Source organism: Microcebus murinus, chromosome 24, assembly GCF_040939455.1.
Source record: "Microcebus murinus isolate Inina chromosome 24, M.murinus_Inina_mat1.0, whole genome shotgun sequence".
Classification (NCBI taxonomy): Eukaryota; Metazoa; Chordata; class Mammalia; order Primates; family Cheirogaleidae; genus Microcebus; species Microcebus murinus.
Window position 1 is genome coordinate 23,405,425 of NC_134127.1, and position 25,065 is coordinate 23,430,489.

At 46.5% G+C, this 25,065-nt stretch overlaps 1 protein-coding gene across 2 annotated transcripts in view; it reads left to right on the forward strand.

Moving 5' to 3' along the window:
- Positions 1-9,516, forward strand: part of ELP3 (elongator acetyltransferase complex subunit 3) — a 68,089-nt gene extending 58,573 nt beyond the window's left edge. For both annotated transcript variants that reach the window (XM_012775393.2, XM_020282490.2), the window contains one exon: positions 8,251-9,516. In XM_012775393.2, the coding sequence (XP_012630847.1) occupies positions 8,251-8,327 (77 nt within the window). In that variant the 3' untranslated portion in view covers positions 8,328-9,516. The remainder of the gene's footprint in view (positions 1-8,250) is intronic.
- Positions 9,517-25,065: the final 15,549 nt, after the last annotated feature.

The window sequence follows — 25,065 nt, forward strand, 5'->3', positions numbered from 1 at the left end:
TCAGCCATTTTTTAAAATATTGTTTCCTACCCTTTATGTTTCTCACCTCCCTCTGAGACTACAGTGGTGCCTGAAGGTGTCCCACAGATCCCTCAGCCTCTGTTCATTCTTCTACATTCTTTTTTCTTTCTGCTTCTCAAACTAGACTGCAACATCTTCAAGTTCTCTGATTCTGCCTTTGCCTCCTCATAATCACCACTGAACCCCTCTAGTGAGTTTTCAATTTTAGCTAATGTGCATCTCTGCTCCAGAGTTTCTATTTGGTTCTTTTTTATAACTTCTGTTTCTTTATTGATGTCCCTTCTTTGTTCACATAGTGTTCCCGATATCCTCTAATTCTTCATCCATGGTTTCCTTTTGCTCCTTGAGCATATTTGACACCGTTGATTTAAGTGTCTTTGACTGGTAATCCAAATGTTTGGGCTACTTTCGGAATAGTTTATGTCAAAATCCTTTCCTGTGGATGAGCCATTCTTTCCTGTTTCTTTGTATGCTTTACAGTTTTTTGTTGAGAAATAGTCATTTGATTTTTATTATGTGGTAACTCTGGAAATCAGATTCTTCCTCTCCCGAGGGATTGCTTTTGAGGGCTGCAGTTATCCGTTTATCTAGTGACTTTTCTAACCTATTTTTGCAATGTCTGTATTTTTTGTTGTCTGTAGTCACTGAAATTTCTGTTCTTTTCTCTGATCAGCGTGTGACCTGAGAGGGATCTTCTTAAATGTCTGGATCCAAGAATAAAAAAAAGGGGGGGTATCCTCTTCAGATCTTCTGATAGGTCACACCAGGGAAATCAGCGCAGCCAGGTCGGGGCCAAAACAAAGGCAGTCATCTGCACCTGTCCCTCCAGGGACCTCCGAACTGAACAAAATGCTCAGCCTCAAATTTTTTGAGGACTAGATCCCTCCTGTCCATTCTGAGTTCCAAGCAGCTGCTCCAGGAACACAGGCTGCCATCCCGCAGCTGTGGTGGAGCTAAGGAAGGGAGGTTGTAGAGGGTTTAGAGCACGCAGCTCCCTGGCCGGAAGTTCAGCAGCCTCTGCCTCGTCAAGCTCTCCCCTAGTCGCTGAAAGTGTCTTCTCAGGTACCAGCATTCCATAATACTTGGTTCCAGTTGGTTTTTTTTTTCCAGTTTAATGGTTGTTTCAGCAGACAGACTGATCTTTGGAACTTCCTACTTTGCTATTTTCCCTCTTAAAGTCTGTATTTAAAGAGATTATAAATAGAAAAGATTCCTCTTCATACCAGGTTATAGGATGGCACAGTCTTTAACTTCTGCAGAGATACACTACTGATTTTAGACATGCGTAGAGAAGCACAAATGATCTGCGATGCAGCAGACATTCTGCACTAGTAGGAACAGAGCCACTGCATCGTGAATCATGATTGTAGATCCTCCTACTTCAGATCACGGGCCAGACTCCCTATTAAAAAAAAGACTTATTACGAGCTATCAGGTAACCCACCCAGCACCGCCCAGCTGTAAGTTACCCATGGTAGCTGCTTTTTAGATTCTCTAAACCACCTTGTAAGTTACCTACTTTTATTCTTTCCACTCTTCTTTGTTAGTATCTTACTGTAGCCTTTTCAAAACATACAGAAGAACCTTTAAGGCTGCTTGATTAGCAGATTCTGCTCAGATATTCTCAGTATGTCCAAGCTGATGGAGAATAATGTATTAATGTACTATATTAATGCCTTGGAATAACCAACTACTTTGAAGAGCTACTATTCTGCGAATAACATTTATTAGTTTTTTGGGTTTTTTTTATAGAGTAGGAAAAAAATTCTCTCAAAGATTGAGGGTCGTTGAGTTCATTGGTTTGTGATTGTAAACATTCAAAATAAAAACCTTTCCCTAACTTTCTTTCAGTGTACATTATTGAATATTGCCATCCTACCAGGAGATCAATGAGATGTAATAAAGTTTCATTTCAATAGCAAATGAATGAAACTAATGAATATATTTCCTTGTATTAACACTGGTAGGCATATATCAAGCACTCAATAAATAGTTGATTAATTGAACTCAAACGTAATTAAAACAGTTTCTTTAATTAGTTTTTATTTCACTGATTTTTTTTATTAAACAATCGTGAATCATCATTGCAGTCTTTTGTATCTAATCAAAAAAATTAGATTGAAGATTCAAAAGATTTAGCATATTTTCTCTCTCTTTTGAAGTTTGGCTGTGTGAGATTATGATGTGGGCTCAATTTTAATTTAGTTCAATAACATTTCTGGCAATGAAGGGCAGCCTTGTGTCCTAACAAGTAAGTTTCAAAGAACAGGAATGCCCTCCAGATAGCTAATTCATTTTCCTGCTTCAGACATGAAAATGTCTAAATTATTAGGCCACAGTTTTTCTTACCTTGAATTCCAGGAAATAAAAACTCTTCAATTTCTAGGCTCTTAGTACTTACTGAGTAAATACTTGACGAAGTAAACTTCCTTCATTATTTCTTCCTTTATTAAATGACATTAATAATTCCATGTTCTTTCTTTGTTCAGCTAGAGTCACAACCTAAGTTCTTTTGTTTGTTTTTCCATAGACATGAAGAATTGATTTAGTTCTCCTATTAAAACAAGCATTCACATAGTTGAGATTACATAATCTTCCTCCTTTTCTTTTACATTTTAAAAGTTTACTGTAAACTGTAACAAATAGAAAAGTTCAGTAAATGTTAAACAATGAATTGTTCAATCAAGGCCTATCTCTCTTAATTTGTTGAGGCTGCTATGACAAATATCTTAGACTGGGTAACTTATAAAGAAATTTATGTTTTATGTTTTTTGTACAGACAGGGTCTCGCTGTATTGCTCAGGCTGGTCTCCAATTTCTGGCCTCAATCGATCCTCCCACCTCGGCCCCCCCAAAGTGCTAGGATTACAGGCATGAGCCACCGTGCTCAGGCTTTATTTTACATGTAATTATCTGATTTCTGGTATCTTTTTCAACTCTGTAATGTTTTATAGTTTCCATTTGTTTTTAGACATCCTTCAATTCAGCTTCTATCTCCATGAATATAGTGAGCATAGCTCTTTCACAATCTATGCCAAATGTTGGAGTCCCCACAGTCTTTTGTTTCTTGTCGGGTTGTCCTGCCTCAAAGCATACCTCATCATTTTTTATCCTTTCCTGGGCATTTTATATGTGAATTTGCTTTCAAGAATACTTTAACACGACTAGATGATAATAGCTTCCTCCAAGGAGGATCTGTTTCTTTCTGGCAGGCATCTAAGAGCAGTCGTTGTCCCGGACCAAGGCTTGTGGTTTGTCTGGGTCATCTAGATGACACCCCAGCCACAGGAGTCCCTCCCCCTCTTCAGAGTGTACAAAGAATACAGCCTTATCTGTTCACGGAGTTTCTCATTACCTGCCTGTGTCATCAGACCCTTTCCTGTGATTTATCCCCGTGTTTCCCTGTTGAAATGGAAAGAACGTCACCATGGTTCAGTTTCACGTAGTGATTTATCGAACAAAGAACACTGAGAAACTGGACACAGATACAGGAGGTGAGGTGATTGAGACAAGCTGAGGGTCCCTTCTGCACTGTGACCGAAGGGATGTGCTTTGCCAGTGCAGACTTGTCCAAAACCGGAGCGGGGAAGGCGGGTCTGGCAGGCAGTGGTAGAAATACTTCCAGGCCAAAAGGTAAAAAAGAAATACTTTGAGCCATAGGACCAAGCAGGCTGGGTCTGAATTATAGTTCTTCTACTTCGTAGCACAGTGACCTTGAGTTATGACCCGTTCCGAGACTCACATTTCTCCTAGGACAGTGATTTCAAAGATGTTACGTTTTAAATAAAGTTGGTGCATGGAGATTCTCTGGCATGTAATGCCTGACACATTTAAATGCTCAAAAAAGTTCTTCCTCCTCTCCAGCTTCATTCTTTATATATTTTTTTCTTTTTAGTCACATTCTGATGGGTGTAATACTTTATAGTCACTCAACTGTCAAGTTGTTTCTTTTTTGTGAGATGGAGTTAGTCAGAATCACAAGCGAAGGTAGCATTTAGGTTCATTTCCTGTTCTTGGTTTATTTTCTGTTTTAAAGGAAAAGCGTACTTATTCTCGGTGTTCTAAGACTCTGTCGGTGCTGAATCTGTCCCCTTAGGGGGAAAGGCTGTAGTAACTTGGAGGAACAAAGGGCTGTGTCAGCCAATTCCGGCACCGCGTCTGCTCGTCTGCCCACTCCCTCCCCTGTACTTTCTCTCTCAAATAGAATCAGAGCAGAACCTAAGTAAACATCTGGGCTTGTTCCATTTTTACCTTTTGGTTAATCTTTTTGAGGTTTTGTGATTTTATTTCTCATTTTTATTAAAGAGCATCGAGCACGAGTGACAAACCCGCTCCTGTAGCCAGTGGCCCAGGCGGTTGGCATGTGCATTTTATGTGATTTCCTTTCTGTCCTCAGTACTCGGAATAAGCACATGTGTGCCTTAAGCAGAATGGTGCACACCTGTCAGCGAGGGAGGCGGGCAGAAAGCAGAGGAGCTCTCTCCCTGTGTGAAGGGCTTGGGGCTCGAGGACATTGGTCCAGAAGAAGAATCAGGGACGCTGTGGCCCTGGTCTCCTGCAGGCTGGAGAGTCAGGGGGTGCAGGGCTCTGGGCAGCCAGCCTGGGAGCAAGAAACCGGAGATCCTCCTTGCAAAGGGTTTTCCCACCACGCACTGAGTGACTCTGCTCCTCTCATCCCTCCCGGGAGCAAGGGTGTCCTCTGCCTTTAATCTACCCACTTTCCCTAAGTCTGCAGGTGCTCTAAAATACACAGCTGAAACCATTTTAATAATTTTTAATATGCACAATAAAGCTTATGCACACATTTTAAAAAGTTTATTTTCTTCTCCCAAAAGAGGTGTATGTCCTGGACCAGAGGTGGAGGGTGGGGAGGTCATCACAGAGGCCCGTCGCTAGAGCCCAGTCACAGAATAGTAACCTAGGCACTTTGCATGGTTTTCTTGTTCGCCTTATCTCGTTTCGTCATCGTCATAGCTGGCAGTCATGAAGAGGAAAGTATTTGCCTGCCTGCAGAGGACATGGGTACATTCTGGTTGCGGATGAGGTGCCTGGGAGGACAGAACCAAACTGGCATTTGGACCCCCCACTTCTGCTGTGTTGTGCCCCCCTCCGCGGCAGGGCACCCTGAGGGCCTCTGCATGGAGCGATTGAATTGAATCCCTGCTCATTCCCCGCAGCCCGGGGACTTGGCAGGACCCCCACAGGCCATCGGGTGGAGAGCGACTGGCACGGCCTGTGGGAGGCAGGAGCAGCTAGGCCGAGGCCCGGACCCAGCCCTGCGTCCTGCGCACGTCCGCCCGGGAGGCTGGCTGACGTCAGCTCTGAAGAGTAATTGCTTTTTTTGGCTGGCTAACAAAAGGAAAGTTACTGTGACGGAGGACTTTCTAGGAGCCACGCTAAATGTGCAGAGCAGAGCAGAGCGAGGCCTTCACCCAGCCCGGGTGATGGCGCCCTCCCCTCCAACCCAGCACCCGCACCAGCCTCTTCTGCAGGTTGTAGAAACAGGGGGAATCACCCTTTGAAGAAACTAGAGGCACAGAGAAATACAGATGGGGAATATTTTTGTTCAAATGTTTAGGTGAGAAAAGGCCGGCGTCCAGACTGGCTGGAGGTCAGTCTTTCCCCACCCCCAGGAGACGCAAAGCTGCTCAGGGGCCCGGAGGGAGCTTTCCACATGGGGCTGCCACGTGCCGTTGAAAACAAGGGCAGGAGCTCAGCAAACAGCGTGGCTCTTTCCTTCCAAAGGCCAGGGTGCCTCTGCCCAAGGCGGTAATAGTTCCCAGGGCACACCCCCTGTATAAAGGAAAAAGCAGAGGCCCAAGGAGCCTGTAGGCTCAGGTGCAATCATTACTGAGAAATGCTTAGACTCACCCCAGTAAAGCAGCATGCTTGGGACATTGGGGTACTCTTGATCATTGAACTTTGTCAGCCCAGAGCTGTCTAGTCCTGTGCTAGGTGTAAGGAGAACTGCTTCTGTCTCACCTCTGCGGCCATTTATGGTGGACAGATAGATGTAGGCTGTTGGCATGATTTGGAAATAAAGCACTTTGGCCAAGAACTGTGCATCCTCCATCTGAAAATTGGACTGTCATCTTTATTTGGCACAGGACGCGTGAAAGAGCAAAATTTAAACATGTGCCCAGGAACTGAGCTGAGCACAACAAAAGGGAAATGTGAGAGATGTTTGGTGACCTCACCTGCGTGCAAAGCTGGAAGCACTCGCGGTGTGCGGATGATCGGCCGTTGAAGCCGAGCAGAGGGCGTAGGGAGGTTCCACATACCGTCCTCTCCACTGTCATGTTTGATGATCTCTAGGACAAATATTCTTAAGTCCATGGAAATGGTATCTGTCTTGTAAACGTAGAAGAGAAGTACAAAAAGCCAGAAATATTTCTGAACGATTTGGAGGCAGTCTTTATTAGATAGAAATCATAGTAGAGGTCAGGAAAGCTGCCTCTACATCTCTTAGCTAACACGGTGGGAAATTGGTAACTACGTCAAGTCCTGCCCTTCCTCTCTCTCAAATCGAATCGTTCCCACTCCTGTCACCTAACATAGAGCAGACTTTTTTTTAATACATCCTCCAGGAGCGCATTTCTTTGTGTGTGTGTGTATATATATATATATATATATATATATATATATATACACAACATAAAAATAGCGGAGCAGAGTATAATACATCACATCTGCAAGCATTCACTGCACCTTGATTATGCCAGACACTGTCATAAGCCCTGTTGGTAGAGGCCGCTGACATTAGAGCTTCTGTTCCAGGAGGGGAGACGGACCCATAAGGAAAACAAAGCCCAGTGTGATCGCTAAACAGTGGGACTCATTAAGCTGCACAGCCAGTGTGTTGGGAGAAGGCTGTGAATTGTGGCTTCCTGTGGTAGCGGAAGTCGTCCCCTGCAGGTAGCGGTGTCCCCGCGGGGCTTGGGGGCTGAATGGCAGTGTGCTTGCTGCACTGAGCCAGCACAGTGGGCTCCTGGCGCCGGGTGTGCTGATGTGCTGATTCTGGACCATAAAGTCATTGGGTCGGTTGTGGAAGGAGTTAAAGCTGAAAAGTGTGGGCAGGAGAGACTTGGCGTCGTCGGGTTAAGGCGTTTGAGCTTTGTCTCAGGTTACGCCATTAGCTGTTCTAAGCAGGAGGGCAGTGTGGTCAGAATTGTCCCTCTGAATTCTGACTTTAAATGGTCACTTGATGTGTGGTTTGTCTCTTCCTGTCCTCAAGCTTGTCAGTTATGATAGTTTCAGTTAGAAGTATCAGAAAACTCAACTCAAAATTCAGCCCAGCATGATGAACCTTGAAGACGCTGTGCTGAGGGGATAAGCCAGTCACAAAAGGACAAACGCTGCGCGATTCCAGTGATTCGCGGTCCCTAGAGCAGTCAGATGCGTAGAGACAGAAAGGGGAAGGATGGTTGCCAGGGACTGGGGGAGGAAAGAGTGGGAAGTTTGTGTTTCCTGGGAGTGGAGTCTAAGCTTTACAAGATGAAAAGAGCCCTGTGGGCGGATGGTGGTGATGGTTGCACCACAGTGTGAATATACTCGATAACAACGAACTATACATTTAAAAATGGCAAACTGTATGTCACGTATATTTTACCACAATAAGAAATATCACTTGGCCTCTCTTCCAGGTTCCTGACACAGAGCTCCTAAAACCCTTGTAATTTTCTGAGTTATAGGGGTTCTTGGGAGCATCTTTTGCTCTAACAAGGCAACTCTCGGTGGCTCCAGCATGGGGTCTGGTCACTAGAGGACCAAGCCAGGACTAGGAGCTTAGAACTGTCAGTGCTCTGGGAGGAGAGGGCTGGAGATTGAGTTATGGCCACATGGTGAAGCCACCATGAAAATCCCTAAAAGACAGGGTTCAGAGGGCTTCTGGTATGGCAAACACGTCCACGTGCCAGCAGGGTGGTGCCCCCAGCTTAGTGGGAACAGAAGCCCCTGTGCTCAGGACCCTCTGGACCCCACCTTAGGCACCTCTCAATCTGGCTGTCATTTGTGTCCTTTATCAGGTCCTTTCATAAACTGGTAAACTATATAAATGTTGCCCTGAGTTCTGTAAGCCATTGTGGCTAATTATTGAACCGAGGAGGGGGGTGTAGGAACCCCCAGTTTGTTGGCAAGTCTGACAGAAATTGGGTGTAACCTGGGGACCTACCACTTTTTCATCACTGAAGTTATGCTAATTGGACACTTTTCGCTTTGTTTTCTCTGCAGGGGTCGGCACCAGGAATTACTATAGAAAGATTGGCTACAGGTTACAGGGCCCGTACATGGTAAAGATGCTGAGATAATGGCCACACCAGTCCACGTTTACGCGGCGTCCTCCCGGGCAGAGGACAGAGAGAGAGTCGGGACTCCTTGAGTGCTTAGCAGAGAGACCGAGCAGAGCAGATGGACGCACTGTCCCCCAGCAAGGGGCCTTCACCCTCATCCTTCCGCTGCTGAAACTGGAAACTGCTTCCAAGGCTGGGGCTGGACGTCTGCTGACCAGGTCCCCAAGCTGCCCTCTCCTGTGCGACCTCCAAGAAAGTCACTTAAGGCTTAAATTGTTTTTGAGACCTAAATCGTTTGTCCAATTTCTAAATTCTGCAGAATTTAGAGTCCCCTTTTGACTCAGACACAGTGACAAAAGAAAATTAATCAACTTGTTTGGACACCATAACTCATGAAATACAACTATGATTGTCATTTGAGGAGCAAACTTAGGAGTAGGTTACGTGTGTACTCTAGGGACAGAAACTAGGCTCAGATTGGAGCCTAAAAGAATTGTCACACTCTGATCTCTGGCCTTTAACGACATACATGTTGGTGCACGAGTTAAGAAAATGAGCTTTTGTTTTAATGGAAATCATTCTGGCTACATTCCGGCCGATGTTTTGCAATAACAGTGTGACGGGGAGGAGGAACTGCGGTGGTGGCCGTGTGTACAGGCCTGACAGCACCCGGCTACCAGCCTTTCCCAGCCGGAGTCTGCCGTCCAAGACGGGCATGACAAAGAGGCTTTACTGCACATGTCTTGTTGTCTGTGTCCCCACACTCCTGGCAGCTGCAGAGCAGTGTGGGCAGCCGCAGCCTGGAGCCCAGGAGGCGTCCGCTTTCCTGGTCACCCCAAGCAGGCACCGTCTGACGTGTGTGGCCCCAGTCAAGATTCGCTTCCACAAAAGCCATTCCCTGCATTTTAATTCTTTAGGGTGGGCTTTGGTTTGTATTAAATGAAGAAAAGTAAGAGTTCAAGTCGTACATGAAAGCAAAAAAGTGGAAAACAGGATTGGCTTCTTCAGAGGCTCATCTGGTAGCTCTGCCTCTGGAAGTTCCAGGTGGTCTACGTTGGCGCCTTGGCCCAGAGAGTTTCACCTCCCAAATGAAGGGGGAGGCTTACCCTTGGGCCCTTTGGCCCTTGTGGCATTTTACAAAGGTTGTTTAATGGAATTGATTCCCCTAAACAGGTCTGAAAATAAAAAGTCTTTAACATACAAAGAAGAGTCATGTGGGTTTTTTCCTCTCCCAGTAAATGCGGGGACATTGGCCAACCTACGTTGGTTTCTGTTCCCAACCTACGACACTGCTCGGTTCCTGCAGGGTGCTGCTTGCTGTCCCATTAAACTGCTGCAAGGCAAGCGGCAGCCGCTTTCTCTTGGGCTGGCTGTGGGACTACCACGGCTTTCCATAAGTGTCGTTTAGGGAATTTAGCTACTTCTCAATTATGCTTTTTTCCCCCCCTCTATAAAAATAAAACTATTAAACTAATAAAGCGTACACCATCCAGGCTGTTCTACCCTCGTTAACGGAGATTGGAGGCAGCAGGCAGGGCCCAGGCTCGCCCACCTGCAGCGCGGCCCTGCGGTGCACCGTGTCCGGGCCTCCATCTCCTCACCGTCCTAGTCACCCAGACATTAATGTACAAGAAAGTCCTTTGTGAAACAGTAAAAAAGACACGTACGTGTAAAGTCCATCTCTAGAGAAAGATGTCATCGTAAAACGGCATTGCCTAGGAACTTGCACCCTCCTGATGGTTATCCGCGCTTGTTTAACCCTGACTGTCACATCAGGATCCAGCATCCCTCCTTCCAGCCCATCCGCAGCCTTCGCTGCTGTGAGTCCCTGTGGCCTGTGCGAGCTGCAGGAGTTGTGAAGCTCCGTCAGGTATCAGAGCTTCTGTCCCTAGAAGCTTCAGCTTCTCCCTTGACTGCCCAGGCCTTGTCCTGGCCCCCCAGCGCCCTGTGCTCTCCCGGCCACTGGCTGCCGAAAGACCAGCTATGCACATCCTGGTGGCCTCAGCGTGAAGCCATCATAGATGCAGCTGGAGTCTGGTCTGTGTGGAACGACCCCTTAGCAACCACCCGGAGCCCAGGCAGGAAGCGCTCGCTGCCGTAGCCTGGCTTTGCCCGATCACCTGGAGAGTATAACAAAAAGAGAAAAAAAGATCATGCCATATCAAAACCCGACTGAAACGCACTTGAAGAGACAGTGAGATTTCAAAACTACATTATCACCAAGTCAAATTTGGGGATGAATGGACCCGTTTCCTATTTTTCAATCACTACTGACCTGAAGAAGTACAATTTAAAAACCAAAGCCAGTTCTATTGAAACATCTCTCAAACTGCAAATTTCCATTGCCAAAGCTGTTTTGGTTTGGGGGGTTTTTTAAATTATCATTTCATTGAAAACACAAAATTTTGTTCTTAAAGAAGTCATAGACCCCCAAGGTGACAAAAAGAGCTCAAGGTCTGGATTCTGACTGGGCCCCTCATTAACTGTGGAGCTTTGAGCAGACCCCTCCCCTCTTTGAGCCATAGTTTCTCCCTTTGTAACAGGAAACAAACCCCCATCGCTCACGGCAAGTATGAGAATCAAATATCCTATGTGAGAAGCACTGCGTAGCCTGGACATTGTGTCAGCAGTTGTTACTGCTCCTACGTGGCTTCTCTGCTGGCGTGTGACCCTGGGAAAGCAAGCTCTGCTAGTTCTCCATCTGGAAATGGAGTGACAGTCGACCTCCCTCACCGTGGCGAGGGGGATTGAATGAGCTCATGTGGGTAGGGGTCTTAGGACAGGGGCTGTCACAAAAGCACACTAGAAAAGCACTAGCTGTTACTGCTAGGATCTAACAAGTACGATGTTTGGCCCATTTCTTCAATGAGGGAGCTTCTTACCTGCTAACAACAGCATTTCTGATTTTTTGCTAGAATCTCTGGATTTTCCTAGAAGCCTATGTCAGAAGAATAGTACCTGGTGCTCAAAAGTACCTGTCACCTCCTCTATTTGGTCTATTTCATCCATGTAAGTCTAAGGTTGCAAATTGTGCCTTAAGGGCCAAGATACTAGCTGAGATTGCAACAGCAATAAGCATTTTCAAAGACCACTGTCATTCCGGGGGCTTCCCGGAAAGCTGTCTGATGTCGTACGCGTTGCCGCTCTCCCGTGTCACCTGGTGGCCGTGTCCACTTAGGGAGTCCCTCTAAGGGAGTGTGGCAGCCTTTTGTGGCAGGGCTCAGGGGTGGGAGGGACACATTCCCTCCGTATATTGGAGTCGTGTGCACCAGCAATACATTAGTTTCGGGACTGCCTTCACGGAATGAAACAGTTTATAAATTTTTTAAGGAAGCTGGTCTTAATGTAGACAAACCAAATCCATGCCTGTAAGCAGCAGCAGATCAGTTGTTTCTGTATATCCTGCCATAATCCACTGTTACCCAAATATGCAGCTCTATCGCCTTTGTCTCTAGGGACCTAGAATCCCCTTCCTGTCCACCTGGAAGATTCCTCCTTGTTCGGGGGAAGGAGCGGCCATTGGTGGATCCTCCACCGCGTGCTGGGCCCTGCCTCAGGGCCTTTCGCGTTCTGATCTTGAGGACCTCACTGTCCTTAAGGTGAATGATGGTCCCTGCTATCTAACACAGGCTAGTGTCTTCATCTCTGAGGCTGATGTCACCAACAGGGCCACTGTGATGCCCAGTTGCAGCCAGCACTATTCCTAAAACGTGCAGGGATCGCACACCGCAGCCTGAATAGGACCCAGGAGCAACCCAACACAGTGGCCCTGGTCTCAGCCACTAAATGCTACGATTCAGCCTTCAAACTGGAGTCGGTGACTCTGCCCTTGTCACTCCACCCTGCCGCGGTTCTCTTTTTTAGGAGAGAACGTTTCGGTCAGCTCTCGTTCGAGAGGACACCAACAGGAGTCGAACAACAAGTTTGTGCCTTCGTGTTTGCATTCCACACTCACAGCAACTTGTGAGGCAGGACCTGTCACCTCCCTCCCAGGAGGTGCAGCTGCAGGCAGGGGAAGGGCTGGTTTGATCAGGAGAGAGAGTGCAAAATAAGAGTCTGCTCTTTGCATTAAATGAAAACAGCTTTTGCGAGCTCTAAAAATTATAGATCCTCATTATAACAAATGGAAGTGAGACAGAAAAGCACAAAATAACCTGAAATCCCAGCATCAGAGACGGCCGTGGTTAGCGTAGCGATGAACGTCCTCCCGGCCGGCTCTCCCTGCACAGGCGCACACACGCACACGCCCAGTTTTACATAAGACAGTCATGCTATTTGTCACCACCTTAATTCTACAAAATGCCAGGTGAGCATCTTTCCATTTCAACACGGATCTGCTTCATCTTTTGTAATGACTGCCCAACAGCCTGCTGTCTGCAGGTGCCACGATTGATTCAAGCAGGTCCTTTGTGTCTCATAACCGTTTGTAGTCTCACTGTCACAATACCTGAAATCAGGTACGAAGCGTGAGGGCAGCACGAACCTGTTGACTCAATGTTAAAATTTGCTTCTTTCATTTCTTTCCTACAAGCGTTCGCTCATCCTTTGTGTCCCTCCCCGCAGCTGCTCTGTCCCCAAGCCTTTCAGCCCTCCATTCACAGCCCGCCTTTGGGGGGGGGGAGGGCACCTGTCAGGTGGAGCTCGGCCTTTTCCATTCAGAGGCAGCAGCACGTTCGGTGGTGAACAAGTCCCATCGCACGAAATGTCAAGACGCCCGTGCACCGGCAGGCGCTGGAGCGTGAACATCCTTTATTGAGGTTAGAGGTGACCGTTCCTTCTCTCTCCTTTCCCCGTGTAAGCTCCCGCAACAAGTCAGACTCCTCCGCCAGCCGCAGCCACGGGGAGACGTCGTCCTCTCGTCTCGGGGCCTGTCTAGACTGCGACGTTAGAATGTGGGCGCCAGACACACCTGAACAGTATCCGCTGTCACCGTTGGGGCCAGCAGGGGATGGGCTCTCAGCGTCTAGACCCCCTAGGAAGGGTGGCTTGGCTTCCAGCAGTCACCTGGCTTCCAGACCTGCTGCGCCTCTGTCCCACTCCGCAGAGAGCCAGGTCTGGGGCAAGGCACTTCTGGGTGCTGGGGGTCATTGATAAGGCAGAGGATCATCTACGTAATAAAGTACAGGAGGAATTTGGGAAAGGGAGCATGCATGTGTTCCCATGGGGTCAAGAACCCAGGGACAGCCTGCTGAGGCAGGACGGGCATCTGCAGGGGTGGGGGGCAGATGGGGTGCGGGCAGGAGACAGCCGGCAGGCAGCAAGGAGAGACATGACATGGAAGTCCTCAAAAAGTCTCTCCAGACCCAGAAATGGCCCTGGTGAGATGGAGGTGCCGGGTGGCCTCACCGCGGCACATCCCGTCCCATGGTCACCCTTGGCCACCTGGGCAGAGCCGCAGCAGGAGGGGAGGAGGGGTCTCCAGAGACGACAGGAATTCAACCTACTGGAGCGGCCAACCTGTGCTGCAGCCCGTTTACAAGGCTCGAGGCCGGTGGCCGCCCAGCTGGCGGAATCCAGCCCGACACACCCGGCAGCCGGCAGATGAACCCGGTGAACTCTCCTCGTTACCATGCTCGGGTCTCCACCCGGTAGGGGTGGGAGAGCTATAGCTTCATTGCCGTAACACGAGACACGTGTGCTGGCATGATGAACTCGCCACGCATGCATAACGGGAACAGGTGTAATGACACATCTTTTTCTTTCTCCACTACCCCATAAAACCCCACGCCTCTTTCCCTCCCGGAGACACTGCTTTGGAGAATAGTCACGGTGCTCTACACACTTGCTGCAAGTAATTGAAGCTCCTACTGATCGAGCCCCGTGTTCTCGTGGGGAGTCGTTTGTTACTCGTCAGGGGAGCAAGCCCAGATCTTTCGGGTCACAGGAGGAAGGAGAGAGCTGGATGCAGCCAGGTGGGGGCACCCCAGGCCTCTCCCCCTCCGCCAGGGCCAGAGAGGAGCCGGGAACTGGGCGTATGATCACAAGTCTGCCTGAGACCCACGTGGACTTTTAGATGCCCGAAAACGAGACTGCTTTTACGGCGGAAATAGGAGTCATGGGATCTGTCTGAGATGTCACAGGCAGGCTGGGGAGGCACAATGATGGGACTGTGGGAAGGCATGCAGAGAGAAAGAAGGAGGGAGGGAGAGAGGAAGTTGGTCCCTGTAATGACAGGTGAAATGGAAGCTCCAGCTGAGCCCCCAGGGAAGGGACCCGGCCAAGTGAGGCACCAACCCTGGGTGGCCGGAGCACTCAGACCAGCCTAAACCTCTCATCCAGATCGAGAGTGGAAAACGTCAGGGTGGAGATTGAGCAATCTGGGGGAAGGATCGCTGAGATAGAGCATTTGATATGCTAGGAGACCCGCCCCTTTTTCTGAAGAGAAGAGGTGACAGTTCCCCTCACCTGAACGGCCTTCAGAAAGACCCTCCAAGAGCCGGCTCTGTGTCCCTGCTGCATGGGCACAGGATGTCCCTCCAGGAAAGTCTGGAAGGTTCTGAGAGTCCCTCCAAGGGACAGTGGGAGGAACAGAAGCAGGGAGAAGAAAGGGACCCCCCTTCTCCCAGGAGTTGTCCAGACACAAGTGTGTGAGTGTCCCCAGGGCCCAGAGGGGAGCCACACGGGAGAGGGAGCCAGCGCGCAGTGTCAGGTTTGTCCAAAAAGGCTTCGAGGAGGAATAAAGAGGTCTCGCAAGGAGAGACTGGAAGTGCCCCTGCTCAGGATTCCTGGGGCTGCAGAGGGGTAAACGGCCAGAAAAGAGGTGCGCGACCTTCTGCCCCACTGAACCCTGTGCAGGACCCAGGGTGTGCAAAGCTGGCACAGGTGAGGGCCATGCTCCCAGGGCTCCTCCCACCCTTGCTGCTCTCTGTCCCCAGCCCCCGGGCTTGTCCTCCAGGCAGTGGGGAGAGTGCTGGCACCTCTGCAGAAGCCCTTCCCTGGGAGAGGAAGAGGCCACACCCTGGAAGTGCAGGTGTCATACGGGAGGGCCACTCTCATCGTCAAGAGGCTCAAAGAGAGGGAAGGACACCTGTTACCTAATAGGAGGTATAAAAGTGTGGAGACCCAGGTCTTCATCCAAGGGCTGGGAGGACAAAAATGCAGTTGCTTTTGAGAACCTCCCATCAGCTAGACTTGCTCAAACAGCAGCGACACTCTGATTACGTTCCCTCGGCTCAGCCTGTTCCAGTAGCAGGGTACACATGGACAACACTGGGTTTCTATTTTAAGTTGAAAATTGAAAAGAATATTTAACTATCATTTTTGTTTTATTAATGCATGACCTCCTTTTAAAAAACAGACACTTTTTCTTCTGTACCAAGACGTTGGTGCCAGGGGTGCAATTTGACATTTCTCTGGAAATGGATTCAGCCTGGAACTCTTCACCCGGGGTTATTTAGTGGGCGAGGCTGTTGCCAGACACAGGTCGGGCTGCCTGCCACCCGAGAACCAAACGCAAGAGGCGAGTGTTGGGTGATGGAATGGCGGCTTATTCAAGTGCCAGCAGCCTGGGGAGATGACGGGCTATTGTCCCAAAGGCCATGTCAGCTCCTCTGCTTACTGAGCAGCTTGTACAGGGAAGGAGTTAAGGAGGTTGGTGGCAGAAAGCAAACTTTGTGCAAGTAGTCATGACTTGCTCGATAGTTATCAGCAAATACATCACCTGGTGGACCCTGTCATCAGCAGTCTGCTGTGCTTGGCCTTTTCTAGACTCTTGATCTGTTTTCCCTCAAGTTCATTTTCTAATCTTGTGCCCGGCAGCCGTGTAAGCAAGCAGTGAGTTAATTCTAAACTTTTAAGACAGAAAAAGCCTAAAGCACACTGCAAGCAGCATGTCTTCCCGCTAGCGAGACTGGCGTCACCGAGTGGCCCATAGGGTGCGCTTACAAACCCCCACTGTCAGTCACTATTCCGTTTCTATGGAAACAGGGTGTCAGCTCCATTCTGTCTACTTCCTGCTGAACAGGGGCAGCAATTGGGGAGTTTCCAATGGAATAGCTTGGCATGATGGAATAAGTAACTTTTAGTTCCTTTTTCCCCAGAGGTGAGAAAAGTAAAGGCTTACCCACAGCCTGATTTAACTGTCTGCACCCCTTTTGGATAGAACAAGTAATTATTTTTAAAATTATTTTAAAAATCAAATAGCACCTGGCGATAATTAGTAAAATGCTTAAACTCAGTTTAACAATATCCATAAGAAGAGATCGTAGGCCATCTGGAATCCATGAAAATAGACTAGAAAACCAGTCTCCTGCTGCCTGAAACATAGAAATATGTTGATCTAAGGTGTGTTGCAACCAAGTGGTTTGGTATCTTATTTTTTCTATGCTAGTTTCAATTTGTTGAGGATGGATTTATGTAAGTGCAGCAAGAGGAGTTAATTATCATTCAAACTCCTTGTTCAGCAAGCATATAGTCGAGAGCTATTCTACTATGTAAAACTATCCAGGCTAACGAATCTAGTGAATTTTGAAGATTAAGGAATTAGCAGTTTCATTAGCTATTAGGACTATGGTCTCACTTAAATGGCTCAAGTGATCCTCCTGCCTCACCCTCCCAAGTAGCTGGGACTACAGAGGCATGTGCCACCACACCCAGCTGGTTTTTCTTGTTTTTTGTAGAGACAGGGTCTTGCTATGTTGCCCTGGCTGGTCATGAACTCCTGGCCTCAAGCAATCCTCCCTCCTCAGCCTCCCAAAGTGCTGGGATCACAGGTGTGCACCAACACACCTGGCTTGTTTGATGTTTTTAAAGAAGAAAGTTCAATCATGTGTTATTCTGGCATTGTGATGATGACAAACATTAAAAGTTATCCTAATGACATAAGGGCAGCATTGATCTGTCACACACCTCCCCCTCCCTGCTCTTTATAAAAGGGACACTGTCTCTCACACATTCTGTACCTCTGCTCTCCTCGCCCCTACCCTGTGCCCAGTGCTGGCCCAGGGTCTGGGCTCAGAACAGGCACTCAATAATCTGGTTTGAAGGGGGCTCAGTCAAAACCCCAGTCTAGACCACGGAGGAGGGAACAGAGAGGGAGGAGGGGTCAGGGTGAGAGCTGGAAAGACAGAGGGGTGAGCCCAGAAGAGAAGAGTGGAAGTGATGAGGACAAGGGAACTGCACTGCTTGCCTGGCTGTCACCTCCCTGGCCACCAAGGCATCGAGGAGCCCAGTGGCCCCCGCTCATTCAAACCCGACCTCCAGGGACAAGGGGACTCCAGCCTGGCCGGCCTCCCTGCTGTTTCTCCACTTTGCAGAATTCGCTCAGCTCCACTTACCCGGCCCCATCTCTGCACAGTCCTCGCCAGCCCTGGGAGAAAATTGCTTGTGCGATGACTCACAGGGAAAGAGCCATAAAACACTGACTCACCAATACCCCCTCCTGCCGGCGCCGTGGGTTCTGCTTTGTGTTTTCCTTTCCAGAGACAATTTAGGATCCGTTTCTGTGATCTTGGCCCCATCCAAAGGCTGCTGGCTAAACCCGAGCTCTGCCGTAACCTTTTCCCCAACTCATTGTTTACCTGAAAGTGGCCGTCACTGATAAATGGCTCGCCTGGCCTGGCCACTAACCAAGTTGAAAAAAAGAAAAGGAAATCAGATCAACGGGGGAACAGATCTGTGCTTGGCTGAGGCCCACGCTGTCTCTAAATGGTGAGCAAGAAGTTCATGCCCCCTGCCTGAGACTCCAGAGAAGCCTTTCTCCAACGGGGTTTGAAAACTGTTTAAGAATAATTTTGAATGGTGTTAACTTTGAAAAGGCCCACGCAAAGGGGAAATGCAACACGCTTTTAAGACATATGAAAATTTTTTGTCTAAAAAAAATTCCCAGCAATCCTCATGCCAAGAAATGGAGCTAGACAGACATTACACCCTTTGCAAAAATTAACCCCAAATGGATCACAGACCTAAATGTCAAACACAAAACTATAAAACCCCTAGAAGATAACAAATGGGGAAAGTTAGATGGGTCTTGAGCGTGGCGATGACTTTTCAGATACAACAGCAAAGGCATCGATCCGTGACAGGAGCGACTGATAAAATGGACTTTAAAATTGAAAACATTTGCTTCGCAACACTGTCAGGAACATGAGAAAACAAGCCATAGACTGGGAGAAAATATTTGCAAAAGGCATTTTTTTTTTTTAGTGGTTCTCTAAATCAATATTTTATTAGCAATTACAAATCAATTCAGTATTAAGTACTTAGGAATATTAAATTGGAAGGTTAAGACAGCTTTGGGGAACATCACTAATTTTTGGTCAAGAATTACTATTAAACATAAGTTGGCTTATTGCATATATTTTGTATACAAATGTACATACATATTTATAAATATTTACAGAGCACCTATTATGCATCAGGTAGGGGAACATAGCTATGATTAAAACAGTTGCTGCCTTCTGGGAACAAAAATCTCATACTGGATTAGCAAGGTATGGTGGTGTGCACCTATGGTCTCAGCTACTTGGGAGGCTGAGACATGAGGATTGTGTGGGCCCAGGAGTTTGAAGCTGCAGTGAGCTATGATGGTGCCACTGCACTCTTGCCTGGGCAACAGAGCAGGACCCTGTCAGGAAAAAAAAAAAAATTCAAAATCAAAAATCTCAAACTGGAGAAGAGCCAAACAACTGCAAAGAAAGGGTGGTGAGATACATGTAAAGGTTCGGATGAGACTACAAAAAGGCACTGAGGGAAGGAATGCACATGAAGATGGAAAATTTTAGAGAAGGCCACAGGGAAACATAAAGTAAACTCAACTAACTATACCATAAAAACAATTTATTCTTTGTATCCCTACACATCACTTCCGTGTAGCAAAACATTTAAATATACAAATGCTCAACTATTCTAAAGTGAAAAAAATTAGTTTTAAAAAATCACTCCTGAGGTCCAAGAAAAATTTTCATATTTATTTCACTATATATGTAATTTAAACATTATAATGATACTTGAATAAACACAGATTCAGGAGAGAAAACTCAAAATTTAAAGAAAAGAAAAACTGGGAAATTGGGGGAAAAAATAAAAATAAAAAGCACAACAATATTCAAAATATACAAAGAACTCTTAGAGCTCAACAGTCAGAAAATGAACAGCCCGATTAAAAGTTGGGCCAAAGAGCTGAACAGACACATCTCGCCAAGATACTCAGACGGCAAGTGAGTGCATGAGAAGATGTTTACCGTGATGCAGCCTTAGAGAACTGAAAGTTACAACAACACTGAGCTAGATACACACCTATTACAATAAAATGGCCAAAATCCAGGGCACCAAGTACTAATGAGGATGTGGAACAACAGGAACTCTCATTCATTGCTGCTGGGAATGCAAAAACTAAGCACGCCATACACACCACCCAGCATGAATGAATGGAAACTTATGTCTATACAAAAATCTCCACACAAATGCTTATAACAGCTTTGATTATTGCTGCCAAGACTCGGAAGCTACCAAGATGTTCTTCAGCAGGCGAATGCATAAATAAACTGTGGTACAATCCGACAATGGAATGTTATTCGGTGCTAGAAAGAAATGAGATATCAAGCCATGAAAAGACATCGAAGAAACTTAAATACGTAAAAGTGAAAGAAGCCAGTCTGAAAAGCTACATATTGTATGACTCCAACTATATAACGTCCTGGAAAAGGCAAAACTATGCAAGAAGTAAAAAGATTAGGAGTTGCCAGGGGTTAAGGTAGAGGGAGGACGAACAGGTAGAGCACAGAGGACATTTAGGCAGTGAAGCTACTCCATATGATACTGCAGTGGCAGATGTGTGTCATCATACATTTGTCCAGACCCAGTGAATATGCAACACCGAGCATGAACCCTAATGTAAGAATGGACTCTGCTGATAATGAGCACTGTAGGTTCATCAGTTGTAACAAATGCACCACTCTGGTGTGGGGCATTGATGAAGGCGGCTGTAGCATGTGTGGGGGCAGAAGACATGGAAACTTCCTGTATTTTCTGTGAACCTAAGGCTGCTCTAAAAAGTTAAATCTAAGCTGGTTGCAGTGGCTCATGCCTGGAATCCCAGCACTCTGGGAGGCTGAGATGGGAGGATTGCTCAAGGCCAAGAGTTCAAGACCAGCCTGGGCAACATAGTGAGATCCCATTTCTCAAAAAAAAAAAAAAAAAATCAGCCAGGCGTGGTGGTACACATCTGTAGTGCCACCTACTTGAGAGGCTGGGGCAGGAGGATTTTTTTTTTTTTGAGATAGAGTCTCGCTTTATTGCCCAGGCTAGAGTGAGTGCCGGGGCATTAGCCCAGCTCACAGAAACCTCAAACTCCTGGGCTCAAGCAATCCTGCTGCCTCAGCCTCCCGAGTAGCTGGGACTACAGGCATGCGCCACCATGCCCGGCTAATTTTTTCTACATATATTAGTTGGTCAATTAATTTATTTCTATTTATAGTAGAGACGGGGTCTCACTCTTGCTTAGGCTGGTTTCGACCTCCTGACCTTGAGCAATCCGCCCACCTCGGCCTCCCAGGCGTGAGCCACTGTGCTGGGCCCAGGAGGATCCCTTGAGCTCAGGAGCCGAGGCTGCAGCGAGCTGTGATGATGCCACTGCACTGCGGCCCACACAACAAAGGGAGACCTTATCTCAAAAAATAAATAAAAGAATCCATTTTAAAAACCACAAGGGAAAATATTTTAAGAATAAATTAATACTCAAGGTGAAAAAAAAGATGCCCAGTGGATACAGGAGCGTGGGAGGGGCTGACAAAGGTTCCCGTGCGCTCTACCATGGTTAGTTTAGGAGTGAACTCGCCAGGTTTATAAGAATGAATGTTCCAGAGTGGTCCCTGCCATTTCCAACAAAACCCTCGACTGCATATCCCAACAACACACGGCCACGGGGATTCACTCGTCAGGGGACAGTGCAGCCGGTGGTCACTCGAATCCAGCCCGGGCCGGACTCTGTCTCGGACCCACTGGAACCTGTGCGCGTCCTGCCCCGCACTTTCTCCAGACCGCCCACACGCAGCCGCGTTTGTAGACAATTCGTTTCCTCCTTATACTTTTCCCTCGTTCTTCCCTCATTCTAATCGGCTCTGTTCTTGGTCTCAGGACGTAAACTTTTATCACCAGTTTTTTTTTTTTGGTTGAATTAACAAGTGGATTGGCCAGACTGTGAAAAACATTAAGGAAACAGAACACCCAGACGGAGCAAGATGCAGAGCGCGCAAGGCGGCTCCGCGCGGGGCCCCAGTGGCGCATGCGCAGCACCTGGGGGTGGGCCGGGCACGGGTCGCGCACACAGTCCAGCGCCACTGAAGAGAACAAGTGCAGCCTTGCAGGAATGGAAAGGGACCTGGCCGGCAATTTGCACTGATCCATGCGTGTGAATAAAATGTGCACAGAGTCAAACACTTTTGCACATGTTTGTGTGCATCTGAGGTTACATTATAGAGTACATGCATAATACACGTAGACACACTCATGGACACACATGTATTGAGAAAAAGATCAGAAGAAGTTCTCCTGGGTATGTACCTTTAGCCAAAATGTAGGAGAAAATAATTTCGCAGTTATCATTATGTTATTAATAATATTAATGAGCAAAATGATTGCAATGCAATGCCAGCTGGTATGTTTGTTTCTTGGATGGCAAGTTGTGCATGAATACCTAACTTTTTGTTGTTCCGCTTTCTCAAAGTATTCTGTTGTTACTCTTGTGAAATTATACACCGAATTCCACATCGGGTAATTATCCCAAATTTGTTCAATTCCTCTGAATCTGAAATGTGAGCTATAAATGTATTTATGCTAATTTTGTCTTTTAAAAAAACAGCTTTATTGGGGTGTAATTCACATATCGTACAATTTACCCAGTTAAAGTGTACGCGTCAATGTTTTTTAGTATGTTGTGCAACCATCACCCTACACTCTTGTTCCCCCATCCTCTCCAGCCCTAAGCAACCACTAATCTACTTTGTGTCTCTATAGATTTGACTGTTTGCACATTTCATATAAATGGAATCATACCATGTGACCTTTTGTTACTGGCTTCTTTCACTTAGCATAATATTTTTGAGGTTCACCCACATTGTAGGGTGAATCAATTCCTTTTTAAGGCTGAATAGTATTCTACTATATGGGTATGCCACATTGTCCATCCATTCATCTTCCATGGGCACTTGGGTTGTTTCCCCTTTTGGCTTTTGGGATTAGTGCTGCAATGAACATCGGTGTCCATGTGTCTGTTTTCAATTCCTTTGGGTATATACCTAGAAGTGGAACTGCCGGATTTTATGGGAACTCTACGTATAGCTTTTTGAGGAATCGCCACACTGTTTTCTGCAATGGCTACATGTACCATTTTACATTCCCACCAGCAATGGGCCCCATTTCTCCACACCCCCACCAATACCTGTTAATTTTCTTCATCATTAGGATTATTATTACAGCCATCTTAGTGGGTATAAAATGGTATCTCATTCTGGTTTTTTGTTTGTTTTTCTTTGAGATAGAGTCTCACTCTGTCACCCGGGTAGAGTACCGTGGCGTCAGCCTAGCTCACAGCAACCTCCAACTCCTGGGCTCAAGCGATCCTCCTGGCCTCAGCCTCCTGAGGAGCTGGGACTACAGGCATGCGCCACCATGCCCGGCCAATTTTCTCTATATATTTAGTTGTCCAGCTAATTTCTTTCTATTTTTAGTAGAGATAGGGTCTCGCTCTTGCTCAGGCTGGTCTTGAACTCCTGAGCTCAAACAATCCACCCAGAGTGCTAGGATTACATGCATGAGCCACTTTACCCAGGCCTCATTCTGGTTTTGATCTGTATTTTCCTAATGACTAATGATGTTGAACATCTTTTCATGTGCTTATTGGCTTCTTTGGGAAAATGTCTCTTCAAGTCCTTTGCCCATTTTTTAAAAATTGGGTTGCTTGTCTTTCTGTTACTGAGTCCATTTTTTCTTAATAGTTATTGTGTTTAGTCTAATCGGCCCTATCTGTTAGTAAGGCCCAGAGGTGCAGGCTGAATTCATGTCTCCCACTGCTGTGACTGCAGCCAGAGGGACTAGTCTTGTCGGTCGATGCTGCTGCATTGCCTTGCTCTGTTGTCCTTAACTACAAGATCTGTCATTCTTATGTCATCCGAGGACTCAGAGCAGGGACCGAGATTCACTCTGTGCGCCACTGTGAGACATCTAGTCAAAACATAATCATTGCTTGAATAGAGTTTGATTTTAAGGAAGATCATTGTTAATTTTGTGAAATAAAGGGTCTAATCCTCTTTCAATAAAGCATCAACAGTGGCATCTTTGAGCAATACGACTGCAGATAGTTTGTTTTCTTCCTCCTGTTCAAACCATCCAGCTTTGAAGACCACGTATTCCTTTCATAATGTAAGAAATTTTTTTTTCTAATAAAAGACATTTTATTGCCATGAATAATTACTACTATTTCTCAGTTCCATTTCTCTAAACATTGGCTCAGCAGCAACCATCTGTCTTGCTTTCGGGATGGTTCGCCTAATCAAAAAGTCAAGCGGAAAAAAAAAAATTGAGGACTCGAATTTTTCTCTTTCATCCGTCACTGGGTCAAGCTCTGGAGCAGCCAAAATGCAATAGGCATTTACTCTGAATGTCGACTTTCACCGGACTGAAGGGTATGAGCCGGCACGCGGTGTAGTGCTTTCCTGTGATAAAATTCAGCAGTTGAACAGAGGGGAGTCTGTTCTTCTGAAAGCAGAGTCGTGAATGCGGGTTCTGAGCCCTGATCCGCTATCAACTGGCTGCGTAAAATCGGGAAAATCACTTCCCCTCTCCTGGCTTCATTCATCTGTGAAAGGACGAGATTTGCTTAGATCCTTAAGGTCTTTCCACCTTTGGCAATCCACGAACCCCACTTACAGAGGTTAACAGCCCGAGGAAATTGCTGTTTTGTAGAAAATATCCTCTTTTGTGTGTGGAAGAGCTCGGGGAGCATACGAGGAAGGCAGGAGAACTTGTCTTCAAGAAACAATAGACAAACACACAAATATGCGTGAGCAAGGATGTTCTTTACAGTGTTGTTTATAACAGTGAAAATACAGAAACAATGTAATTTTCTAGTGTAAGGGAAGGATTAAATAAATTATGGTATAGCCCAAAAATGTAATGTTTGGCAATCATTGAAAATTATGCAAATCTGTCCTTACTGACATAATTATTCATAACTTAAGTGGAAAATCTACTTATAACAAATGTGCAAAATATACCTTTTTGAAATATGTATACCTACACATGCCTCTTGAAAGGTTAATGGTGATTATTTTTCTTTTGATTTGTAATTTGTTTTCTATAATAAACATGCTTCATTTGTATTATTAAAACAAATACACAGAGTATAAGGCAGAGGTTTCCAGAGAAACAGCAGTAGGAGTTACACACATATAACCAATGAGTATCTCTTCTCCGAAATTCTTGGGACCAGAAGTGTTTCAGATTTTCCTGGATTTTGGAATATTTGCATGTATACATATAATGAGATATCTCGGGGATGCAACCCAAGACTAAACATAAAATTCATTAATGTTTCCATACCTTAAACACATAGCCCGAAGGCAATTTTTAATGATTTTGTGTGTCCATCCTACCCATGGGCTATTTTATTTCCCTTTCTGGGCATGCTTGCACAGGAGGAACTGGCTGTTTGTGGAAAATATATATTGTAGCTAAGATAGACTTTCTTTTCCTTGAGGATGCCGAATAAACTGCTGCGCACCTGTGTTTGACTGCGACCCATCGCATGAGGTCAGGTATG